At 37.4% G+C, this 26,664-nt stretch overlaps 1 protein-coding gene across 3 annotated transcripts; it reads right to left on the bottom strand.

Moving 5' to 3' along the window:
* Positions 1-17,823: 17,823 nt before the first annotated feature.
* Positions 17,824-26,211, bottom strand: FPGT (fucose-1-phosphate guanylyltransferase). 3 transcript variants are annotated; one of them, XM_082614606.1, is made up of 4 exons: positions 25,761-26,211; positions 24,273-24,440; positions 23,019-23,111; positions 17,824-20,949 (listed from the first exon to the last, which is right to left on the bottom strand). In XM_082614606.1, exons 1-4 carry the CDS (start codon positions 25,840-25,842, stop codon positions 19,493-19,495), a joined length of 1,800 nt encoding a protein of 599 aa, XP_082470732.1. In that variant the 5' UTR covers positions 25,843-26,211; the 3' UTR covers positions 17,824-19,492. The 3 variants fall into 3 exon arrangements, with proteins under 3 accessions (XP_082470732.1, XP_082470733.1, XP_082470734.1); XM_082614607.1 differs by lacking the exon at positions 25,761-26,211 and having other exon boundaries at positions 24,260-24,428; XM_082614608.1 differs by lacking the exons at positions 23,019-23,111; positions 24,273-24,440; positions 25,761-26,211 and adding an exon at positions 22,466-22,592.
* Between the last annotated feature and the right edge of the window lie 453 nt (positions 26,212-26,664).

Here is a 26,664-nt window from a genome sequence, read left to right as displayed (position 1 = left end):
CACAGACTGCCTCAGCCACAGAGAGCTATCTTGCCCAAGATACTCCTTCCCAAGATGGCTATATCCAGTGATGACTGATTTGGGCTATAAATTGTGGCCACTCTGGTCCAACTCAGGACACCACTAAAGTGCCATTCTGGCACCAGAACTCCTCCTGAGATTAGCCAATCAAGACTGTCATTGGGCCTGCATCACAACTTGACTTCTCCCTTCTGTTCAATCCTGCTTCTGTTCCCTTCCTTGAACAATTATTAGTCTCAAGAGCACTTATTAAGAAATGTACAGCACTCTAAACTCCATTTCAGATCCTGCTTTCCAGAACACTCAACCAGCAGTCATTATCTAATCCTACCTCTTACCTAAAACAAGTACTTCCTGGGAAAACTCTTGTGTAAATTGTATCCCAATCACTTTGCTTCAATACTTCTGGCATTAGGAAGCTTAGTATCTCATAAGACAATTCACTCTATTATTGAGCAAAGCTATTCCTAATATTGTATAAAGACTTTCTTCCTTGTAACATCTGAAACAATATGAAACCAACTTCATCATCCTACTGATTTAATCATTAATGAATTAAATGGCATTCTCATGAATGCTCATAATTTATAGGAGAATTACATTTTTTACATCTTTGTGAATTATACTTTCATAATTACAAATATAGATTTGAGAGTTGATAGCACACAGATGATATGAGAATGAATGATATCCCAAAGGAGTAAATGTGGGTAGAGAAACCTAAAGACAAAGACCTGTGACCTTCCAGTAATATGAGGTAAGAATGATGATGAGGAACAAGTTAAGGAGACTTCAAAAGAGGGATGAATGAGTTAGGAAAATAACTAGTAGTGTGGGGTTCCTTGAAGCCAAATGAGGAATGCATTTCAAAGAAGGAGTGATTACTTGAGACAAATGCTGTTGAACTGGATTGAAGATGAGAACTAGATAGAATACTGAATTGTTTTTCTTCCAGTTTTATTGAGACATAATGGATATACATCACTGTATAACTTTAAGGTGGACAGCATAATAATTTGACTTACATACATCATGAAATGACGATTATAGTAAGTTTAGTAAACATCCATCATTTCATATAGATACAAAATAAAAGTGAAAAGTATTCTTCCTTCTGATGAGAGCTCAGTATTTACTATCTTAAAACTTTCATATATAACATATAGAGTGTTAATTATATTATTCATGTGGTATATCACATCCTTAGTACTTATATATAAGTGTAAGTTTGTACTTTTTGATCACCATCATCCTATTCCCTGCCCCCCCACCTTCTGCCCTTGGTAATCACAGATCTGATCTCTTTTCCTATCAGCTTGTTTGTTTGCTTATTTTTTCAAGTGTTATGGACTTTTAACACTATGTTAGTTCCTGGTGTACAATATAGAGATTCAATATTTCTATACATTACAAAATGATCAACATGATAATAAGTCTAGTTACTATCTGTTGCAAAGATATTACTGGATTTATCAAAACAGAGAGTCCTGGAAATCCTCAGAGGAGCAAGTTCAGTGGAGTAAAGAGGTAAAGACTGAACTAGGTTGGAGAGAGAATAGGATAAAAGATATTGCAGAATGGAAGTTCAGATAATTTATTCTAGGAATTTTAGTGTTAAGGGAGCAGAGAAATGAAGTAATAGCTGAAGGAAGTGGAGTCAAGAAAGAATTCTTTTTTTTAATTAGAAAAATAACAAATATTTTTGTACTGATGAGAACGACCCAGTAGAGAGGGAAAACTGTTGATACAAGAGAGAAGAGAGAATTGTTGGAGTAGTATCCCTGTTCAAAAGAATGTAAAATTACAAAGAAAATCACATTTTAATGATCTTATTGCTAAATGACGGTGATTTAGAAAACTCAAAGTACTGTATACGTTCATTTGCAGATAGGCAACTTCAGGAATAATATACTATATTCCTAGAACACATTTCAGAAGTTGTATCTTCTTTGGAGTCACTAGAATACTGCAGCAAAGACACAGACAAGATTACAGAGTCTTACAGGGCTTCTGATTTCATGAGAGTAGAAAATAAAATGCTTCAAACTCAGTTGATAAGAGTAAGATATACTAGTTTTTATAGACAAAAATTCTCTTTATACAATACTATTCACAGTACCTTTTAAGTTCGGCCTCCTCCCATAATCACAGTAAATCATCATCCAAAAATATGTCACAGAGGCTATTACTTAGAAAAGGGTTATGGTAAGGACATGTGCCCAGTCAGTCAGTAATAACAGGAACACATTTTGGCTGTACTAGTTTACCTTATGCACCTTTATAACAGGGGGAAATGTCTATTTATATCTGTAAAGCTTGCTAATGAAAGTATATATATATATATATATATATATATATATATATATATATATATTTTTTTTTTTTTTTTTTTTTTTTTTTTTTTTTGGTACACAGGCCTCTCACTGTTGTGGCCTCTCCCGTTGCGGAGCACAGGCTCCGGACGTGCAGGCCCAGCGGCCATGGCTCACGAACCCAGCCGCTCCGCGGCATGTGGGATCTTCCTGGACTGGGACACGAACCCGTGTCCCCTGCATCGGCAGGTAGACTCTCAACCAGTGCACCACCAGGGAAGCCCGAAAGTATATCTTGGTAATGAAAAGCCCTTAGGTTCTGTTAAGTATCATGATGTGTCTGAACATGTGCAGATCAGTCTAGTGTTTGGAATATGGTCTGGAGAGAGCAGAACTGGGCAACCTATTAGAATGAGAAGGATTAAACTTTCCAGATATAATCTACGTGATTTACATACATATATAGTGAGGGGAAAGGGATTTTTCAGGGAACAAAAAAATCTACTTTTTCTACTAAACTCATGGCAAATACTTATTTTGTATTTAAACACCAGCAGTTGTAACAAGTAAAAAAAGAATTTCTACACTTTCTCCCTCCCTTCTCATAGACTAGCTTCCACAGACACTTTCTGATTTGACTGGATAATGGTTAATTAGAAACTCTATTAACTTTAACCAATTATAATGAGTGATGATCTTTATTATTAAATTTCATTAAAAATTGATCTCACTGATATATAAGCAGTGAATTTCATAAGTTAATTTATGATCCTGTCAGTGCACCTGTACATTTAAAACTGTACTTGGACCACTTGTTATACTCATAATTATTTCTTTGTGTAGTAAAAGTTTTCCAGTTCTAAGCATTATTAAGTGTTATAAATTTCTCTGAAGAGCTGTGTTTTAAAAGATTTTTGCCTCAAGATGTAAATGCTTTCATTCTTTTCAGGGCAATGTGATACTCTCCTACAATGAAATGGTAAATGAAAACTAACTTGAACCATCTGAATGATCTGCAGAGAGAAAAGAGCTGATACTAGTGAAGAAAAGAAATTTTAAAAATCATTCACATTACTTAGCCACAAAGTGTTGGTTGTAGCAAAGATTTTAAGAGCTTTTAAGGAGGCTGGAGATTCAACAAGCAGATTGGTAACACACCATAAGAGAGTGCCCAAAGAATATAGACATTAGAGTTTTGATTGTCTCAGAGATGCATTGAAGCACAATTGAAGAATTATAATTCTGGCATAGAGAGCTAGGAAATGACAGTAGCAGATGGATTGCACCAATCTGCCACAATCAGGGATGAATTGCTCTGTTTGAATGATTGGATTTTATACTTTGGAAGGCTACTAGACTCCTATAGCCAGAGGCTTCAAAAGATAGACTATTTGTCCAACAAGCCCAGAAGGAAACATTGTTAGTTTCAAATCATTTACTTACATGGGTAATAACGTCCCTGGGTTCAACATCTTTAGACACAAATGTCAATAATCAAGCTGGGGCACAGGTAGATGATGGAAGTGACTAATTCACAGGTAGTTTCCCTCTTAACCTCCTGTTTTTGCAAATATCAATGCAGTAGGGAATCAGCAGCATTTATTATCCCTTTAATCCATTTTGGGGGCATTTTTAACTGAGGTACAGTAGACATACAACATTATATTAGTTTCAGGTAGACAACATGGTGATTTAAATTTTGTATATATTGTGAATTGATCACTACAATAAGTCCAGTTAATATACATCACCATGTATATAGACTTTTTTCTTCTGATGAGAACTTTTAAGATCTACTTTCTTAGAAACTTTCAAATATGCAATATAGTATTATTAATTACAGCCACCATAATGTACATTACATCCCCATGACTTATTTATTTTATAACTGGAAGTTTCTACCTTTTGACTCTAGTCACCCATGTGGCCCACCCCTCATTCTCCACCTCTGGCAACTACCAATCTGTTCTCCATATCAATGAGGTTGGTTTTAATTTTAATTTTTTTGTTGTTTGTTGCTCTTTATTTTTTTTATTCCTCAATACTCCACTTTGTATTCCATTATATATATGTGTTTGTGTGCGTGTGTGTATGTGTGTGTTCATGTGTGTGTGTGTATATATATATAGATAGATAGATAGATAGATAGATAGATAGATAGATATAGCCCACTTCTTTATCCATTCATCCATGAATGAAGACTTAGGTTGTTTCCAAATCTTGGCTATTATAAATAATACTGAAATGTATAAGGGAGTACATATATCTCTTTGAATTCATGTTTTTATTTTTTTGGATAAATACTCAGAAGAGGAATTCCTGGATCATGTGGTAATTCTATTTTTAATTTTTTGAGGAATCTTCATACTGTTTTCCATAGTGGCTGTACTGATTTACATTCCTCTGATGCACAAGGGTTCCTTTTTCTCCACATCTTTTCCAACATTTGTTATTTCTTGTCTTAAAATATATCCATTCTAACAGGTATGAGGTGATATCTCATTGTGCTTTGGATTTACATTTCTCTGATGATTAATGATGTTGAACCTGTTTTCATGTACCTTTTGGCCATCTGTATGTCTTATTTGGAAAAATATCCATTCGGATCTTCTGGCCATTTTTTAATCAAATCATTTGTTTCTTTGGTATAGAGTTTTATGAGTTCGTATAATTTGGATATTAGTCCTCATCAGATATATGATTTGCAAATATTTTCTCCTGTTCAGTAAGTTGCCTTTTCATTTTGTTGATGTTTGCCTTTTACTGTGCAGAAGCTTTTCAGTTTAATGTAGTCCCACTTGTTCATTTTTGCTTTTGTTGCTTTTGCTTTGGTGTCAGATTCAAAAAATTATCACCAAGACCTATGTCAAGAAGCTTACTGCTTATGTTTTCTTCTAGAAGTTTTATGGTTTCAGGTATTATTGTGTTGGCCAAAAGTTTCCTTCGATTAAGTAAAAATAAAAGACATATTTCTCATTTTCACCAAGGACTTTATTAAACAACATATTCACTGTTTTGTTCCACTACCTTTTGCCATTTTTCAGGCAGCTTCATAATTCCATCTTCCCAAAACATTTTATCTTTTTGAGCAAAGAACTGTTCCAGGTGCCTTTCACAGTCTTCCAGGGAATTGAAAATTTTTCCATTAAGAGAATTTTGTAAAGACTGAAATAAATGGAAATCTGAAAGTGGAATGTCTGGTGAATATGGCAGATGAATCAGAAATTCCCAGCCAAGCTGTAAAAGTTTTTGCCTGGTCACCAAAGAAACATGCGGTCTTGCGTTATCCTGATGGAAGATTATGAGTTTTCTGTTGACTAAATCTGGATGCTTTTCGTCGAGTACTGCTTTCAGTTGGTCTAACTGGGAGCAGTACTTCTTGGAATTAATCATTTGGTTTTCCAGAAGGAGCTCATAATAGAGGACTCCCAATCCCACAATATATATAACATTACCTTCTTTGGATGCAGACCGGGCTTTGGTGTCGTTGGTGGTGGTTCATTTTGCTTACCCCACGATCTCTTCCATTCCACATTATTGTACAGTATCCACTTTTAATCTCCCAGCACAATTTGTTTTAAAAACAGAACATTTTCATTACATTTAAGGAGAGAATCACATGCGGAATATGGTCAAGAAGGTTTTATTGCTTACCTTATATGGAACCCAAACATCAAAGCAATTCACATAACCAAGCTGGTGCAAATGATTTTCAGTGCTTGATTTGGATATTTTGAGTATGCCAGCTATCTTCTGTGTGGTACAAAGTTGATTGTTCTTAATGTCTCAATTTGATCGCTATCAACTTCAACTGGTCTACCCGACCATGGAGCATCGTCCAGCAAGAAATCTCCAGCACAAAACTTCACAAACCACTTCTGACACGTTTGATCAGTCACAGCACCTTCTCCATACACTGCAAAAATCTTTTTTGTGTGTTTCAGTTGCATTTTTACATTTCTTGAAATAATAAAGCATAATATGCCCAAAATGTTGCTTTTTTTCCTTTCATCTTCAGTATTAAAATGGCTACACAGGGCTTCCCTGGTGGCGCAGTGGTTGAGAGTCCGCCTGCCAATGAAGGGGACACAGGTTCGTGCCCTGGTCCGGGAAGATCCCACATGCCGTGGAGTGGCTAGGCCCGTGAGCCATGGCCGCTGAGCCTGCGTGTCCAGAGCTTGTGCTCCACAACAGGAGAGGCCACAACAGTGAGAGGCCCACGTACCACAAAAAAAAAAAAAAAAAAAAAAAAAGGCTACACAAAATTTCACCAATTTTAATGTTTTTTTTTTTTAATGCATGCTGATATTAGAGCTGTCACAATACAATCTAACAAAATTGTTTTGAATGAAGTTAAAGACAGCTAAGCACTACTAGAGCCATCTTACAGAAAAAACTGAACGAACGTTTTGGCCAACCCAATACTTCAAGTCTTTAATCCATTTTGAGTTAATTTTTGTGTATGGCACAGGATAATGGAGAAGTTTCATTCTTTTGCATGTTGCTGTCTAGTTTTTCCAACACTGTTTATTGAAGAGGTGGTTCTTTTCCCACTGTATACTCTTGGTTCCATTAGCATAAATTAATCAAACATACACATGTGGTTTTATTTCTGGGCTCTCTATTGTATATTTATGTGGTGGGTTTTATGCCAGTAAAATGCTGTTCGAATTACTATAGCTTTATAATACAGTTTTAAATCAAGGACTGTGATGCCTCCAGCTCTGTTCTTTTTTCTCGAGGTTGCTTTGGCTATTAGGGATCTTCTGTGGTTCCATGCAAATTTTAGGATTGTTCTATTTCTGTGAAAAATGCCATTGGAGTTTTGACAGGGAGTGTACTGAATCTGTAGACTGCTTTAGGTAGGATGGGCATTTAACAATATTAATTCTTCCAGTCCATGAGCATAGAATCTTTCCATTTATTTGTGTCTTCTTAAACTTTTTCATTAATGTCTCATAATTTTCAATATACAGATCTTTCATCTCCTTTGTTAAATTTAATCCTAGATATTTTATCCTTTTTGATGCAACTGTAAGTGAAATTGTTTTAATTTCTCTGATAGTTTCTCATTAGTATATAGAAAGGCAACGCATTTTTGTGTACTGATTTTGTATCCTGAAACTTTACTAATTTTTTTTATTAGTTGTAACAGTTTATTTTGTGGAGTCTTTAGGGTTTTCTATATATAGTATCATGCCACCTGCAACAGTGATAATTTTACTTCTTCCTTTCCAGTTAGTATGTCTTTTATTTCTTTTTCTTGCCTAACTGCTCTGGTTAGGACTTCCAAAACTATGTTGAAGAAAAGTGACAAGAGTGGGTATCCTTGTCTTCTCGTTGAAGTTAGAGAAATGGTTTTCAGCTTTTAACCTCTGAATTTGATGTTAGCTGTGGGCTTTTCATACATAGCCTCTATTATATGGAGGTGCAGTTCCTCTATACCCATTTCATTGAGAGGTTTTACCATAAATGGATGTTGTATTTTGTCAAATGATCTTTCTACATCTATGGAGATAATCATATGATTTTCATCCTTCATTTTTGTTAATGTGGTATATCATGTTGACTGATTTGTGGATGTCAACCCATCCTTGCATCCCTGGAATAAATCTCACTTGATCATGGTGTAGGATCCTTTTAATATATTGCTGAATTCAGTTTGCTAATATTCTGTTGAGGATTTTTACATCTATGTTTATCAGGGATATTAGCCTATAATTTTCCTTTTTTATGGTGTCTTTGACTGGTTTTGGTATCAGCTTAATACTGGCCTCATAAAATGAATTTGGAAGTGTTCTTTCCCCTTCTACTTTTTGGTAGAGTTTGAGAAGCTCTTGTATTAATTTTGTTGAATGTTTGGTTGAATTCACCAGTGGAAGAGTCTGGTTCTGGACTTTTGTTTGTAGAGAGTTTTGAAATTACTGACTCAATCTCCTTACTAGTAATTGGTCTCTTCAGATTTTCTATTTCTTCATGATTCAGTTGTGGAAAGTTGTGTTTCTAGGAATTTATCCATTTCTTCTGGCTTGTCCAATTTGTGGATGTTTAATTGTTCACAGTAGTCTTTTATAATCCTTTGTATTTTTGTGGAATCAGTTGTAACATCTCCTATTTCTAATTGTAATTATTTAAGCCCTTTGTCTTTTTTTCTTGGTGAGTCTAGCTAAATATTTGTTAGCTTTATTTTTTTTAAAGAACCAGCTCTTTGTTACACTGATATGTATATGTCATTATATCTCCCAAATTCAGTGAGCATCTTTGTGACCATTACTTTGAACCCTTTATCAGGTAAATTACTTATCTCTGTTTAAAGGTTATTTCATGAGGTTTTATCTTATTCTTTCATTTGGAGCATATACTTCATCTTTGTTTTTTTCTTATTTTGCTTAACACTCTGTTGGTTTCTACACAGTAGATGAAACAACCATCTCACTCTGTCTTGAAGGAGTGATCTCATGTAGGAGGTGCACCTTGTCATTCAACCCACCCCAGCTCTTGACTGTCCCTCAAACCTTTGTGCTTGTCCAAGCAGCTATTATATTTTTAATAGCTCCTAGTAGATAAGGATGCTCCAAACCTGTCAGTGTTCCAAAGGGGAGGATATCAGTACCTAGATTCAGGCTGACTGGAAGCCAGACCTTCATGAAGCAGCTTTCAAGAGTATGCAAATATATACTGTCCTGTGGGACCACAAGCCCAAGCCCTACTGGCCACCAGAGCCAGGTAATCTGGAAGTGTCCTCTATGCAGCAGTTGCAAAAATCAGTGCTCCAGACAAGTGAATGAGCTCTTCGTGGGAGATACCAAAAAAACTCCAAAACAAACTAGTCCAAAATTTTTATGAATACAGATGGGAACACAAACACTAGCATGTTGCAGCTTAGCACACCGGTATTGAAGGGAAGACTGTGTAGTGACTTGTGACAAAGTTCAGTACAAAGAGTATTAATAATACAATTTCAGTAAGTATAAACAACTAAAGTTGTGTTCCTCAGCCACAATAGAAATCAGCTTTGTCTAAACATATTTAATAGGCAAAAAAGATTTAAGTTAAACTAAGCGGCTAATGGTAGCTTGAATTATTTCTCCTGCACTAAGTGAATTTATAAAGGTAACTTTCAAGTACCTTTAAAAAGGTCTTTTCTTTATTAATAAAAATTTAGTTATAGACATAGATGAAGACTTGTGTTTCATAAGAGCACCTGAATTCCCTTAGACAATTTTGAACAAATTAATATTTTTTTCCTTAGTTATTTCTTTTTTTTAATTTTTTTATTAGTTTCTGCTTTATAACAGTGAATCAGTCACACATATACATCTGTTCCCACATCCCTTCCCTCATGCATCTCCCTACCTCCCACCCTCCCCATCCCACACCTCCAAGCGGTCACAAAGCACCGAGCTGATCTCCCTGTGCTCTGCGGCTGCTTCCCACTATCTATCTACCTTACGTTTGGTAGTGTATATATGTCCATGCCTCTCTTTCGCTTTGTCACAGCTTACCCTTCCCCCTCCCCATATCCTCAAGTCCATTCTCAAGTAGGTCTGTGTCTTTATTCCTGTTTTACCCCTAGGTTCCTCATGACATATTTTTTTAAATTCCATATATATGTGTTAGCATATGGTATTTGTCTTTCTCTTTCTGACTTACTTCACTCTGTATGACAGACTCTAGGTCTATCCACCTCATTACAAATAGCTCAGTTTTGTTTCTTTTTATGGCTGAGTAATATTCCATTGTATATATGTGCCACATCTTCTTTATCCATTCATCCGACGATGGACAATTAGGTTGTTTCCAGCTCTAGGCTACTGTGAATAGAGCTGCAATGAACATTTTGGTACATGTCTCTTTTTGAATTATGGTTTTCTCAGGGTATATGCCTAGTAGTGGGATTGCTGGATCATATGGTAGTTCTATTTTTAGTTTTTTAAGGAACCTCCATACTATTCTCCATAGTGGCTGTACCAATTCACATTCCCACCAGCAGTGCAAGAGTGTTCCCTTTTCCCCACACCCTCTCCAGCATTTATCGTTTCTAGATTTCTTGTTGATGGCCATTCTGACTGGTGTGAGATGATATCTCATTGTAGTTTTGATTTGCATTTCTCTAATGATTAATGATGTTGAGCATTCTTTCATGTGTTTGTTGGCAGTCTGTATATCTTCTTTGGAGAAATGTCTCTTTAAGTCTTCTGCCCATTTTTGGATTGGGTTGTTTGTTTTATTGCTATTGAGCTGCCTGAACTGCTTATAAATTTTGGAGATTAATCCTTTGTCAGTTGCTTCATTTGCAAATATTTTCTCCCATTCTGAGGGTTGTCTTTTGGTCTTGTTTATGGTTTCCTTTGCTGTGCAAAAGCTTTGACGTTTCATTAGGTCCCATTTGTTTATCTTTGTTTTTATTTCCATTTCTCTAGGAGGTGGGTCCAAAAGGATCTTGCTGTGATTTATGTCATAGAGTGTTCTGCCTATCTTTTCCTCTAAGAGTTTGATAGTTTCTGGCCTTACATTTAGGTCTTTAATCCATTTTGAGCTTATTTTTGTGTATGGTGTTAGGGAATGATCTAATCTCATACTTTTACATGTCCCTGTCCAGTTTTCCCAGCACCACTTATTGAAGAGGCTGTCCTTTCTCCACTGTACATTCCTGCCTCCTTTATCAAAGATAAGTTGACCATATGTGCGTGGGTTATCTCTGGGCTTTTTATCCTGTTCCATTGATCTATCTTTCTGTTTTTGTGCCAGTACCACACTGTCTTGATTACTGTAGCTTTGTAGTATAGTCTGAAGTCAGGGAGCCTGACACCTCCAGCTCCGTTTTTCGTTCTCAAGATTGCTTTGGCTATTCGGGGTCTTTTGTTTTTCCAAACAAATTTTGAAATTTTTTGTTCTAGTTCTGTGAAAAATGCCAGTGGTAGTTTGATAGGGATTGCATTGAATCTGTAGATTGCTTTGGGTAGTAGAGTCATTTTCACAATATTGATTCTTCCAATCTAGGAACATGGTATATCTCTCCATCTATTTGTATCATCTTTAATTTCTTTCATCAGTGTCTTATAATTTTCTGCATACAGGTCTTTTGTCTCCTTAGATAGGTTTATTCCTAGATATTTTATTCTTTTTGTTGCAGTGGTAAATGGGAGTGTTTTCTTGATTTCATTTCAGATTTTTCATCATTAGTGTACAGGAATGCCAGAGATTTCTATGCATTAATTTTGTATTCTGCTACTTTACCAAATTCATTGATTAGCTCTAGTAGTTTTCTGGTAGCATCTTTAGGATTCTCTATGTATAGTATCATGTCATCTGCAAACAGTGACAGCTTTACTTCTTCTTTTCCAATTTGGATTCCTTTTATTTCCTTTTCTTCTCTGATTGCTGTGGCTAAAACTTTCAAAACTCTGTTGAGTAATAGTGGTGGGAGTGGGCAGCCTTGTCTTGTTCCTGATCTTAGTGGAAATGGTTTCAGTTTTTCACCACTGAGGACAATGTTGGCTGTGGGTTTGTCATATATGGCCTTTAATATGTTGAGGAAAGTTCCCTCTATGCCTACTTTCTGCAGGGTTTTATCATAAATGGGTGTTGAATTTTGTCCAAAGCTTTCTCTGCATCTATTGAGATGATCATATGGTTTTTCTTCTTCAGTTTGTTAACATGGTGTATCAAATTGATTGATTTGCATATATTGAAGAATCCTTGCATTCCTGGAATAAACCCCACTTGATCATGGTGTATGATCCTTTTAATGTGCTGTTGGATTCTGTTTGCTAGTATTTTGTTGAGCATTTTTGCATCTATGTTCATCAGTGATATTGGCCTGTAGTTTTCTTTCTTTGTGACATCCTTGCCTGGTTTTGGTGTCAAGGTGACGGTTGCCTCATAGAATGAGTTTGGGAGTGTTCCTTCCTCTGAAATTGTTTGGAAGTGTTTGAGAAGGATGGGTGTTAGCTCTTCTCTGAATGTTTGATAGAATTCGCCTGAGAAGCCATCTGGTCCTGGGCTTTTGTATGTTGGAAGATTTTTAATCACAGTTTCAATTTCAGTGCTTGTGATTGGTCTGTTCATATTTTCTATTTCTTCCTGATTCAGTCTTGGCAGGTTGTGCATTTCTAATAATTTGTCCATTTCTTCCAGGTTGTCCATTTTATTGGCATAGAGTTGCTTGTAGTAATCTCTCATGATCTTTTGTATTTCTGCAGTGTCAGTGGTTACTTCTCCTTTTTCATTTCTAATTCTATTGATTTGAGTCTTCTCCCTTCTTTTCTTGATGAGTCTGGCTAATGGTTTGTCAATTTTGTTTATCTTCTCAAAGAACCAGCTTTTAGTTTGATTGATCTTTGCTATCATTTCCTTCATTTCTTTTTCATTTACTTCTGATCTGATCTTTATGATTTCTTTCCTTCTGCTAACTTTGGGTGTTTTTTGTTCTTCTTTCTCTAATTGCTTTAGGTGCAGGGTCAGGTTGTTTGCTTGAGATGTTTCCTGTTTCTTAAGGTGGGTTTGTATTGCTATAAACTTCCCCCTTAGAACTGCTTTTGCTGCGTCCCATAGGTTTTGGGTCGTCGTGTCTCCATTGTCATTTGTTTCTAGGTATTTTTTAATTTCCTCTTTGATTTCTTCAGTGATCACTTCGTTATTGAGTAGTGTATTGTTTAGCCTCCATGTGTTTGTATTTTTTACAGATCTTTTCCTGTAATCGATGTCTAGTCTCATAGCATTGTGGTCAGAAAAGATACTTGATACAATTTCAATTTTCTTAAATTTACCAAGGCTTGATTTGTGACCCAAGATATGCTCTATCCTGGAGAATGTTCCATGAGCACTTGAGAAAAATGTGTATTCTGTTGTTTTTGGATGGAATGTCCTATAAATATCAATTAAGTCCATCTTGTTTAATGTATCATTTAAAGCTCGTGTTTCCTTATTTATTTTCATTTTGGATGATCTGTCCATTGGTGAAAGTGGGGTGTTAAAGTCCCCTACTATGATTGTGTTACTTTCGATTTCCCCTTTTATGGCTGTTAGTATTTGCCTTATGTATTGAGGTGCTCCTATGTTGGGTGCATAAATATTTACAATTGTTATATCTTCTTCTTGGATCGATCCCTTGATCATTATGTAGTGTCCTTCTTTGTCTAATAGTCTTTACTTTAAAGTCTATTTTGTCTGATATAAGAATTGCTACTCCAGCTTTCTTTTGATTTCCATTTGCATGGAATATCTTTTTCCATCCCCTTACTTTCAGTCTGTATGTGTCTCTAGGTCTGAAGTGGGTCTCTTGTAGACAGCATATATATGGGTCTTGTTTTTGTATCCATTCAGCCACTGTGTGTCTTTTGGTGGGAGCATTTAGTCCATTTACATTTAAGGTAATTATTGATATATATGTTCCTATTCTCCTTTCCTTAATTGCTTTGGGTTCGTTATTGTAGGTATATTCCTTCTGTTGTGTTTCTTGACTAGAGAAGTTCCTTTAGCATTTGTTGTAAAGCTGGTTTGGTGGTGCTGAACTCTCTCAGCTTTTGCTTGTCTGTAAAGGTTTTAATTTCTCCATCAAATCTGAATGAGATCCTTGCTAGGTAGAGTAATCTTGGTTGCAGGTTTCTCTCCTTCATCACTTTAATTATGTCCTGCCACTCCCTTCTGGCTTGTAGAGTTTCTGCTGAGAGATCAGCTGTTAACCTGATGGGGATTCCCTTGTGTGTTATTTGTTTTTTTTTCCCTTGCTGCTTTTAATATGATTTCTTTGTGTTTAATTTTTGACAGTTTGATTAATATGTGTCTTGGCGTATTTCTCCTTGGATTTATTCTGTATGGGACTCTCTGTGCCTCCTGGACTTGATTAACTATTTCCTTTCCCATATTAGGGAAGTTTTCAACTATAATCTCTTCAAATATTTTCTCAGTCCCTTTCTTTTTCTCTTCTTCTTCTGGAACCCCTATAATTCGAACGTTGGTGCATTTAATGTTGTCCCAGAGGTCTCTGAGACTGTCCTCTGTTCTTTTCATTCTTTTTTCTTTATTTTGCTCTGCAGCAGTTATTTCCACTATTTTATCTTCCACCTCACTTATCCGTTCTTCTGCCTCAGTTATTCTGCTATTGATCCCATCTAGAGTATTTTTCATTTCATTTATTGTGTTTTTAATCGATGCTTGATTCATCTTTAGTTCTTCTAGGTCCTTGTTAACTGTTTCTTGCATTTTGTCTATTCTATTTCCAAGATTTTGGATCTTGGAAATAGAATCTTGGATCATCTTTACTATCATTATTCTGAATTCTTTTTCAGGTAGACTGCCTATTACCTCTTCATTTGTTAGGTCTGGTGGGTTTTTATCTTGCTCCTTCACCTGCTGTGTGTTTTTCTGTCTTCTCATTTTGCTTATGTTACTCTGCTTGGGGTCTCCTTTTTGCAGGCTGCAGATTCGTAGTTCCTGTTGTTTTTGGTGTCTGTCCCCAGTGGCTAAGGTTGTTTCAGTAGGTTGTGTAGGCTTCCTGGTGGGGGGGACTAGTGCCTGTGTTCTGGTGGTTGAGGCTCGATCTTGTCTTTCTGGTGGACAGGTCCACGTCTGGTGGTGTGTTTTGGGGTGCCCGTGGCCTTATTATGTTTTTAGGCAGCCTCTCTGCTAATGGTTGGGGTTGTGTTTCTGCCTTGCTAGTTGCTTGGCATAGGGTGATCAGCACTGTAGTTTGCTGGTCGTTGACTGAAGCTGGGTGCTGGTGTTGAGATGGAGATCTCTGGGAGATTTTCGCTGCTTGATATTATGTGGAGCTGGGACGTCTCTTGTGAGCCCGTGTCCTGAAGTTGGCTCTCCCACTTCAGAGGCACAGCACTGACTCCTGGCTGCAGCACCAAGAGCCTTTCATCTATCCGGCTCAGAATAAAAGGCAGAAAAGGTAGAAAGAAAGAATTAGTAGAAGAAAGAAAGAGAGAGAGAAAGAAAGGAAGAAGGAAAGAAAGGAAGGAAGGAAGGAAGAGAGTAAGGAGGGAGCGAAGGAGGAAGGATGGAGTGAAAGAAAGGAGGGAGAGAGGGAGGAATGAAAGAAAAAGGAAGAGTGAATGGAAGAAGAGAGGGAGGGAGCGAGGAAGGAAAGAAGGAAAGAAAGAAAGAAAGACCAGAGGGAGGGAGGAAGGAAAGAAAAAGAAAGTGAAAAGTAGAGGGGTGGGAGGGAGGGAGGAAGGAAAGAAAGACAGGAGGCAGGGAGGGAGGAAGGAAAGAAAAAGAAAGAGTGAAAGGAAGAAGGGAGGGAGGGAGGAAGGAAAGAAAGAGAGAAAGAAGGAAAGGAGGGGTGGAGGGAGGGAGGGAGGAAGGGAAGGTAGGAAAAAAAGAAAGAGCAGGTAAAGTAAAATAGAATAAAGTATGAAATATAGTAGCGTTATTAAAATTAAAAAGTAATTATTGAAAAAAAAAAAAACGGACAGATAGAACCCGGGACATATGGTGGAAGCAAAGCTATACAGAGAGAATCTTACACAGAAGAATACAGATACACATTCACAAAAAGAGAGCAGGGGGAAAAATCAAAAATCTTGCTCTCCAAGTCTACCTCCTCAATTTGGGATACTTCGTTGTAAAAAGAGGAAAGGGGCGAGAAGTCTGAAATCTTGCTCTCTAAGTCCACCTCCTTAATTTTGGATAATTCGTTGTAAAAAGAGGAAAAGGGGGGAAAGTCTTAAATCTTGTCCTCAAAGTCCACTTCCTCAATTTGGGATGATTCGCTGTCCATTCATGCACTCCACAGACGCAGGGCACATCAAATGGACCGTGGAGCTTTAATCCGCTGCCTCCGAGGCTGCACAGAGAGATTTCCCTGTCTCTTCTCTCACAGCTCCCGGGTCTCAGCCTTGGACCTAGCCCCGCCTCTGCGCGTAGGTCGCTGGAGGGCGTCCGTTCTTCGCTCAGACAGGACGGGTTTAAAGGAGCCGCTGATACGGGGGCTCTGGCTCACTCAGGCAGAGGGGAGGGAGGGGCGCGCAGTGTGGGGCGGGCCTGCGGCGGCAGAGGCCGGCGTGACGTTGCACCAGACCGAGGCGCTCCGTGCGCTTTCCCGGGAAAGCCGTCCCCGGGTTCCGGGACCCCGGCAGTGGCGGGGTGCACAGGCCCCCCGGAAGGCGGGGCGGACAGTGACCCGCGCTCGCACACAGGCCCCGCGGCGGCGGCAGCAGCAGCAGCAGCAGCCCCAGCGTCCCACGCCCGTCTCCGGGGTCCGCGCCTTTAGCCGCGGCTCGCACCCGTCTCCGGCGCTTCCCAAAGCAGCTCTCTTATTGCCCTCTCCTCGCGCACCAGGAAACAAAAGGGAAGAAAGAGCCTCTTGCCACTTCGGCAGCTCCAGACCCTTTCCCCGGACTCCCTCCGGGATAGCCGTGGTGCACTAACCCCTTCAGGCTCTCTTCCTGCCGCCAGCCCCAGTCCTCTCCCTGCGCTCCGACTGAAAGCCGATACCCGAGCCTCAGCTCCCAGCCCCGCCCGCCCCGGCGGCCGAGCAGACAAGCCTCTCGGGCTGGTGTGTGCCTGAGGGCACCGATCCTCTGTGCCGGAATCTCTCCGCTTTGCCCTCCGCACCCCTGTTGCTGTGCTCTCCTCCGCTACTCCGAAGCTTTCCCCCTCCGCCACCTGCAGTCTCCGCCCGCGAAGGGGCTTCTAGTGTTTGGAAACCTTTCCTCCTTCACGGCTCCCTCCCACTGGTGCAGGTCCCGTCCCTATCCTATTGTCTCTGTTTATTCTTTTTTCTTTTGTCCTACCCAGGTATGTGGGGAGTTTCTTGCCTTTTGGGGGGTCTGAGGTTTTCTGTCAGCGTTCAGTAGGTGTTCTGTAGGAGTTGTTCCACGTGTAGATGAATTTCTGATGTATCTGTGGGGAGGAAGGTGATCTCCGCGTCTTACTCTTCCGCCATCTTCCCAGGGTCCCCTCTCCTTAGTTATTTCTATGTTAATTCTGCTAGACTACAAGTTTCCTAAATTCTGGGTCTCCAGGTTGCTGAAGTCCAAAGGGCATTATGGTGTATGTGAATGGCATGTGTAGCGCACCAGTTACCAGCTGTGATAGCTATACTTATATTTTGCAGCAGGCAAGTTTTGATTTTGGCTCTGTGCTAAATCTGGTAATCTTTATATAACATAGGTAGTATTGCTTAGCCTCAGAAGATGAGTGGATCATCACAGCTTGTGAGAATTGATTCTGGATTCATTCCATCAAATTTTTGTGATTTTCAGCAGCATATAACTTGGATTTTCAAAGCTTTATTCCCAGTTAGTATGCATTAATGCACACTCTTTATTTCTGCTTTGTTTAGTTTGCAAGACAAATGCCCAAGGGAGATTAATATCAAAAGTTGGATTTTTTCCCATGCCTTCTTGGTCATTGTTAATTATTAACTCATTAATAAGTTTACAGAATATATTTAGTTACAAATTGTAGCTGTCCTTCACAAACCTTGAAAGTATATGATTTAAGGGCTGTGATTTTACGAAATAAAAATGATAAATCAAGAGAAAATGTCCAATTTATTACTTATTCATGCATGTGATTATCACATTGGTTGAGTTAGATACACTGCTGGTGATACATGTGTGGTACTACACACCAAGTGATGCATATCAAGGAAAGAGACACTGCCAAATTCTTTGGAACAGATAACATTTCAAAGCAATTAGAATCTATACATTGTGCAGGAATAGGATTAACGTGGTGACCACCAATTTGTCAGAAACCTCCCACTGATTTAAACAGAACCACATTCTAGAGACGTGATTAAACTAAGGTAAAAGTGAAACAACTCTGTAAAGTAATAAAGCATCAGCATCCAACTTGCAGAATAGGTATCTGGTGTCCACAGCTTGAAGGTAAATCCAGGCATCAGTGTGGTGGTGGCACTTGTAGAATATGCAGCTTTACCAATACCTTTGATAGCACAGAAGATGGTACTAGATGGTATTAGAAGACAGCACATGGATATCAACCACTCAAGTTGAAAATTGCTTTAGAAAAGTTTGACTCTAGATGTGAAGCTTTAGAAAAGTCTTGACTGTATCTTAATATTTCACTTTTTTGTTCCTCTAAACGTATTTGCAAAAGGGTTAAATGACACAAATCTATATTTAAGTGCTTTTAAAAAAGATTTCCAATAAATAAAAACTTCAAGTATCAAGAAAAGCATTGCACATTTTATTGGTAGTGTTTTCTCTTTTTCAGTGGAACATAAAATAATGTTGATTGTTAATAACTGATGGCACCTTATATCAATTAGATTAGAAATACAGCATAGAACTTTTAATGAGTGACAAACACATAACATCCTCTGAAATCTCTGCAAGTAAATCAGTAAATGCTAAACAATGGTTACCATATATCTTTATTTACTCTTTGGGAAGAAACTTGAAAAGTATTAATACTTATTTATTAATTAAGACTATCACAATATTATTATTATTATTATTTTTTTTTGCGGTATGCGGGCCTCTCACTGTTGTGGCCTCTCCCATTGCGGAGCAACAGGCTCGATGCCCAGGCTCAGTGGCCATGGCTCACGGGCCCAGCCGCTCCGCGGCATGTGGGATCCTCCTGGACCGGGGCACGAACCCGTGTCCCCTGCATCAGCTGGCGGACTCTCAACCACTGCGCCACCAGGGAAGCCCTATCACAATATTTTAAGCATTCATTTTACTCTGTCAGCCATGGATTTGTTTCTGAAAAAGTACTTCTACAGTATTCCTACAGTGCTTTGAAGACCCTACAGCATTACATTTTTATTAGTTCATCAGAATAGGTCTAATGCACTTGAGAACTGCCAATGGACACTTAGAACTTCATTGGAACCAAGGCCCAAAAGAAGATAAAAAAATTCTGAAGGTATATTTAGAAAATTACCTTTAAAACAATTATAGTATTTTGTGAACAAAATAATGCTCCACAAGTCCATCTTTATAAAAGAAAAATTTAAATAGTGATAACTATTTAAAAAAATCACTTTTCTGAACTTACATCCTTAAGCTATTCTTTAATCAAAAAATGGTTTATTTTTGTTATTAATTTTATGCTACAGCAATCATGTTAATATAATTTTCATTAATTCACTTCAATTAAAAAACAACAGTCTACAGAAAACTCCTGCATCTGCAATCTTGCTCAATCAAGAAAGGCAGATTATACAATAATTAAGATGTCTCTAAATCAGACTGTTTTCTATTCAAAGTAATTTCTAGAAAAATTTGCTCCCTATAAGTTATCATGTCTTCCACATCTTTGTAGAAAAGCATTTCTTCAATGGACAACAGCTTATATTTATTCAGGCTGAATGCTGACTTGTTCTGTACAGCATTTAACATCTTTAGGGATGTTGTAACTGAATCACTCAAAGAGGAACAAACTGGGAAAATACGAGCATTCCACAAACTCAAACATGTCTTGTTTCCAGAGAACAGTTCCTCTGTAACTTTGAGATTCCAAATGTCTAAGCATGACAGGAAACAGACTCCAAAGAATTGAAGTAACTTTATATCTGACAGTGTTTTAACATTCTTTTTCAAGTTGTCTTGCACTCCACATGCCATAGTTGAATACTTTAAGTGTCTATTCATCTTCAAGCTTAAGGAACACACAAAAGAATGTGCAGACAGGACGGCTGTTGTTATGATATAAGAACCACTAATAATGCAATTTTCCCCCACTGAAACATCAGGCCCCAATCTGGAATACTCTACAACTGAGCCAGGTGCCACAGAACATCTTGAATCCAATATACTTTGAATGATACAGGATTTGTTACTAGAGCATTCTGGTATTGCTGGAAAGATGCTAAAAGCTATGGACTGTAAGCCAAGCTCTGACTTCAAATTGCTATCAGAAGTAAAATGAAACAAATATTCTTCAGTTGTTCCAATATGATAAAATTTGGAGTTATTAAGAACAACAACATTTAGTGATGTTCCTTTAAGAAGATGAAATATTCTTTGCCTCATGTCTACCAGCTCTGACTCTTCTTTAGTAACATTTGATGTATTTCTGGTATATTCCACATTTGCTCCAGGTCCCAAAGCCTGCAGAAAGTCTCCATAGGCATCTATTTCACAGTTTAGTGTACCTATTTTTTCATAAAAAGCAAGTAACTTTTTTGCTGTTTTATGATCCATGTAAAACAGGCTGTCTGTGTAGACATACTCAGGGTCTAATTTAAGAGAGGGTATGTCACCCCCAGCAAAGTTTTGTTGAAAAAAATTTCTAGGTCTATACACAGCATCAAACTGATACATCTTTTCTATGCTGGGCTTATGAAGGAAACAATGGCAACTTCTATACTCGAGGTCTCTATGTTCTAAATAGTTAAAAGGTTCTAAGACAAATACTCCATGTGTTGTACCTACAGTCAAACTAGAAGGATGAGCTAAAGCAGTAAAGCCAGGTTTGTCAAACCTAATATACTCAGATTCTCCAATACTATAAAGTTCAATATCATCTGCACAGGTAACCAGAATCCCAGGATTCATATGTGAGGGGAAATCAATGTACATGGCTAGTTTTAATTCCAACATCTGATAAATGGGGCTACCAAAAGGTAAAGCAGTGAAAATTTTCCCCAGAGCACTTGCATTTGGAAGGCGTTGACTGTAGCCACCTATATAAAATTAAACAGAATAACTGTTTTAAATGTTTATAAGATTTAAAAACCCAGGAGCATCAGTTACAACTCTAAATATCTCTAAAGATATTTAAAATATACAATATATTACTGTATCCCAGGAAAGAATAATAAATTCCAGATTACAAATTCACAGAGCAATTCTGTAGAGATTTGCTATAATGCAGTTCAAGATTAGGAAAGAACTGTAATATGCCTTACAGACTATGAATTGTTTTAACTCAACTGGATAACAAGTAAAAAGGACAGTGAGCTAAAATATGACCTTATATTTACATTTTACACAATAAATTTCAACCATGTTTAAATGCCTACATTAAAAATCCACTTCATGGGGAAAAAATGTCACAAAAAACTAATATACATAATTATCTATTAAAGAGTAATTTCCAGATGGAATGTGTTTCCTCAATTACATACACTTAAAGGAAGTAAAGGTGCATTTATTTAAAAGCATTTTACAATGTATATTTGTTTTTAATTTTAAAAGGCTTTTCCCTCTAAGATGAGCCTTATGACTTAATTCCTTGAAAAGTGTGTTCTCTTAAGTACATTAAATAGCTTATATCATTTTTACATAACTAATTATAGTGAGAGGCATAGTAGAAAGAGTCACACAAAAATGCTTTCAAATTCTGGTTCACCACTTTTTAATTGTTTATCTTTGGACTTAACACTAAATCAGCAGATGTAAATACTTGCTTTATCATGTTTTATGAGATCAACAATACATGTAAAGCACTTAACTACAGAGTACATCATTCAACCAATGAGAGCTAATACTTTCTTTTTCATTTTCCAAATACTAACCAACAGTAAAGTTCAGCATTGTAAGAATTACCTACTTTTAATTACACTTGACTCTTGAACAATAAGGGTTTGAACTCTACCAGTCCACTTATATGAGGATTTTTTTCAATAAATACTGTAAGACTATATGACCCGATGTTGGTTGAATCCCTGATGAGAAACTGTGGCTATGGAAAGTGGAACTGCCTATACAGAAGACCAACTATGAAGTTACATGCAGATTTTAGACTGTGTGAGGGTCAGCACCACTCACAGATCAATGCATTATTATATATTTTCAAGGATCTATTGTATTAATATATATTATCTGGTGTCTAACTTAATTTTTACTAAATTAGTAATAATAATGCTCGTTCTGGAGTAAAACTGTAAATTTGAATTTTTCTTTTACTTTTTCAGTTAGTCTTAAAATCAGAACTTGGATGCTTTACTTGATATCATCTTTAAAAAGAATCACTGTCCCATATATGAATCCTAAAAAATGATAAGTGCCTTGGTAACCATGTGGATGAGTGGCTCTAAAATATCTGTTCCTGAACTGGTACAAGTCCATGACAAAGTTTTGCCAGCCTCCAGTACATAGAGAAAAAATAACAGAGGTTTCTTTCATATAACCAAAATTTTCATACAGCCAAATTTGTCCAATTTAAAAAATTATATTCTGAGATTACTTCCTTCCTACCTTTCTGTTCCCTTTTTTGGTGTGTGATTTTCCCTCTTTTATACTTTCTTGTCAACTCCATGTTCTGTCACCACCTTTTCTTTTTGTTTTTAAACTCCGAAGGATTATGGACTTTGGCCACCAATAGCTAGATAAAAAGGTGTTAACAGAAGGTTTTGTGTAAAGTCTGGTAATCACAGTACTAAACCAGCCTCTCCCCTACAGCAAGAATCCTTTCTAAAGCACTGTCAAGAAATGTTCATATTTTGATGAGTTCTATCTTAGGAAAATAACTTTCGATATGTATACCAAAAACAATACCTGAAAAGTTGAGGATGTATGTGATCTACAATTTTAAGGTTAAATTTTGTGAAAAATATTATGCTACTTACAACCTAAAAATATCAAGGAAAGCATAAAATATTTGTTTCCAAAGCAGAATAACTTCAAAGACAAAAGAAAAAAAAAAAAAAAAAAGAAAGAGGGGATAGTTTTAGTAAGGGAGAAAAAAGCCCCTTAGATATAAAAGGTAATATACTAAAAGAAAATGTAAATTAGTAAAGTGTAACATTACCAGAGTGAATTAATAGGATGGTAAAAGAATTCCATTCATCTCCATAAAGCTTTTCCAAACATCGAAGGGCACAAAGTGTCGATCCTCCATTTCCTTGAAAATAAAGTTAAAAAGCTCAATTTATTTCACAGAAAGTTACAAAAACTTTCTTATTACAGTAAATTTAAGTGTTATAACTTTGAGGATATGACCTTTGCCTACAATTAACCAGGCAGAAAGCAAAGGTACAGGCAGAACAATCAAATTAAATACACATTTCTTAGCAATTAAATAATTAGTAATAAAACCCAAAGATGAGCCCTTGGTAATAAACGTTGAGTTAATCTTCTCCTGAAAATAGTAGTAAAAAGAAAGAAATGATAAATTAAGCAATCTGCAACACTATAAGACTGTAAGTTTACACATTCACTTGGAGTTATGAACTGTAAAACCCATTAAAATAATTCTCCCATATGATCATATATATGTGTTAGATTTACTTTCTAAAAAGTTTTTTAGAACTTGTTTTCCTAAAAAACATCTTAAATGTAACTTCCACTTACTAGTTACTACGGGCAAGTTATTTAACATTTTGTGCCTGAATCTCATTCAAACATGGGAATCAGAAAAGTACTGACCACATATTTATGAGGATTAAAACACTGGCTAATTAGGACATGCCAGTATCAGATACAGATACCCTAACTCTGGTATCAACAAGATTCAGCTTTAAGTATCACATGGAAAATGGCCCCCAGGAAAATAGCATGTATTTTTATTTGCAAGGTAAGGTCAAAAGGCAAAGTGGACAAACTGGTTTTTAAAAGTAAACATCTATGATAATTATGCCATTAGACTGAGCTCTTTCGCATTCTGCATTGTGGTCCCAGGAGGCCAAATATTTTTTTTTTCCTGATTTGATCTCTTCATCTAAGTTTCTGAACAAATTGTGTAGTTCGGAGGGACCTTAAGAGCTCTACTGATAAGGTCCAAAAGAATATTCACCATCTGAGTAAATTTTATTAAGACTAATTAAATTCTCTTTTAAGTAACATAACATTCTGGAAGTTTTTCATGGTAAGTCCACAATGTGTAAAAACAGTTGCCATGCCTTTTATCTTTCTTAAAAAATAGTGAACTTACATAAAAATTTTAAAGTTTGTAAAGATTATAGGTGGTAAGACACACAGTATAAACTGTAAGCCACAGGAAAGCTTTTCTTCAATGATTATTCTACCCACAATTTATGATATAAATCTGACCATAAATGTGTACCAATTTTGGCTCCAGCAGGATCAACAAAAACATGATATTGAACTCCAAGTGGTAACTCCTTTTTTTTCAGCTTTTCTGACAGCTGTTGCTTATAAGCAAGTTCCTGTTTATCATCAGCTGCTGTTATTGCAACAATATCCCAGAATTCTCCAGCTGCCACAGGTTTGCCTATGTGTAAGAAGAAAGTGATAAATATTATCAGAATTCTCTAGCTGTTACAGGTTTACCTATTTGGAAAGAAGGAAAAAAGAGGTAATAGTGTCTCCAAAAATGTATCTTCTGCTTTTGAGAATTAGGGAATAATGAGTGGTCAGCTAGTAGCATTCAAAATAATTCTAATGAGGACTGTTCACAAATTCTACTTTTTTTTTTTCCTTTTAGATTACTTGCTCCTTTTATGGTCTACAGTCCCATTTATTTAGATTTTCTGAGAGTTGTAATGTTTCTTGATTAAGAGAAGTACTTTTGACTTGCTAAAGATGAGCTCAATTCTTAAATAAAGAGAGGAGACAAAGGAATAAATTAATCTCCAGCTTTGAAAATCAATTTTCACATACAGGGACCACCTAATGTTTGTTGGCTAAGAAAGATTAAATCCAAGGACGCATTGCTACAATGTTGGTGTTCATAAATGTGGGCACTTTACTTTTTAATTGCCTTAAAATGAGCCATGCAAGTTTACAAAGATTACTGGAGAATGACACCAAATTCTGGGTAAAAGAAAAGTTCCCAGCTCCCTGATGAACTCAATAAGAGACTGAAATTTTGGCTGACAGTTGGAAGCTCTTCTTTATTGATAAACAAGACGAAAAGGGTTTTTATTAGTTAACAAATTCTAGTAAGCTAGAATCTAATAGTCCTGAACATTTTACTGTAATCCAAGTATTATTTTCTGTATTTTTAAAGCAGTAACGTCAACAAAAATATGACCAATTAGATAGTTGTACAGGAAATGACAAGTGGCATAGTCCTTTAAAAAAACATTTTGATACAAAGTTACCCCTTTTAATTTTTAATCCATAATTCCACCGTGTTGTTTCGCTTTTCACTTAGTAAGCGTTCACATCATGGAACAAATTGGTAAAGTAGGTAGGGAGTGGAAGAACGCTAAACTCGGATTTGTAAGAGTCAAATCACTATGCTTTAGATCTTTTAGGTTTATTTAAAATAATTTTTTCTAATGAGCTAACCAAACGAATAACTTGGATTTATAGCTTCACTAGTCAGGCTAATAACTGTCTTCTCATTCCTCCTCATATATATATATACGCAACTGGGAATAAACTTAAAGAAAGTAACAAGCATAACGTAAAGAAAGGAGAGTGACAGAAGAATAAAAAACTCAAGAGGAACATTAACTGCGCCTGGGCCAGCGTCCTAGGCCCGCAAGTGATTAGTAAAAGGAAGTGGTAGTCCAGCAAATACCCCAGCACGTAAAGCGCCCTCCCTCTCCATTGCCGGGGAGAGCCAGCGTTCCTCCTTTGGTACCTCTAAGCTCTGAAAACCTCTGCAACCTTCGCTGGGTGGCTTCTCGCAAAGATACGCCTGGAAGGGCACTCGGGGCTGCCATAGCTCACTTTCCCAACACCGCTAAGAACTTCCAGCTATCCCGCAGGCCAGCACCGCACGCATGCGCCCTGGGACGTAACCCGTTCTTTGGTCCGGTTTCGTCTCTGTCCCGCCCCCTACGTGCGTCACTCACGTAACTACGCCCCCGAACTGCCTAAGGAAAACCACTACGGGGTGAACCCAGGGCTTTGCTCCGTTTCCCTAGCAACGGTCTCCGGAACGGATAAATGGCCACCTAGTGATTTGTCGGACTGTGCCGCTTGTTCCCAGCTCATAAAGCCTTGCAACTCGATAGACCCGGTGAGTGGTCCTGCTTGGGCGGCGAAATTTCGAGAACTGACCCGCTTAAGGAGAAGTCCAAACTACAACCTAGCTTCTAGCTATCTCTCAAAGGCCATTCGTCCTTTCTAACTCGTGGTTTGTTTTAGCCAGGGGCAGTTCCCAAGGACCTCTTGAGAGTTAATTCCTCCCCTTGGGTCGTCGTCTGAAGCCATCTGCCCCAACCCCAGGTCCAGATACATACACAGTCTGAACTTTTAAAATCTGTACTCTCTTCAGGAAGCTTTGTGGCTTTTTTGCTCTTGCAGTTACTAGAGAGTGAGCCTCTCCACACCTCTCAGTTTTGAGATCACTTAATTGGCTTTTGAAAGTTGTATAAAATTCTGCAATGAGGCCCTTAACGTTTGGGGCTTTTTGACTGTTTCTCTGGCAACCTTTTGTGTATGCAGATTAATCTAGAACTTTCATTAGCATTCCTGGGAATAAGTTGGCCTTATTGGATGTGTTTTTGGTAGGTATCGATAGATAAGTTTCTTCTCTTGTG

The sequence above is a fragment of the Mesoplodon mirus genome (assembly GCF_964341445.2).
Source record: "Mesoplodon mirus genome assembly, chromosome: 3".
NCBI classification, from domain to species: Eukaryota; Metazoa; Chordata; class Mammalia; order Artiodactyla; family Ziphiidae; genus Mesoplodon; species Mesoplodon mirus.
This window is presented reverse-complemented; position numbering and strand designations above follow the sequence as displayed.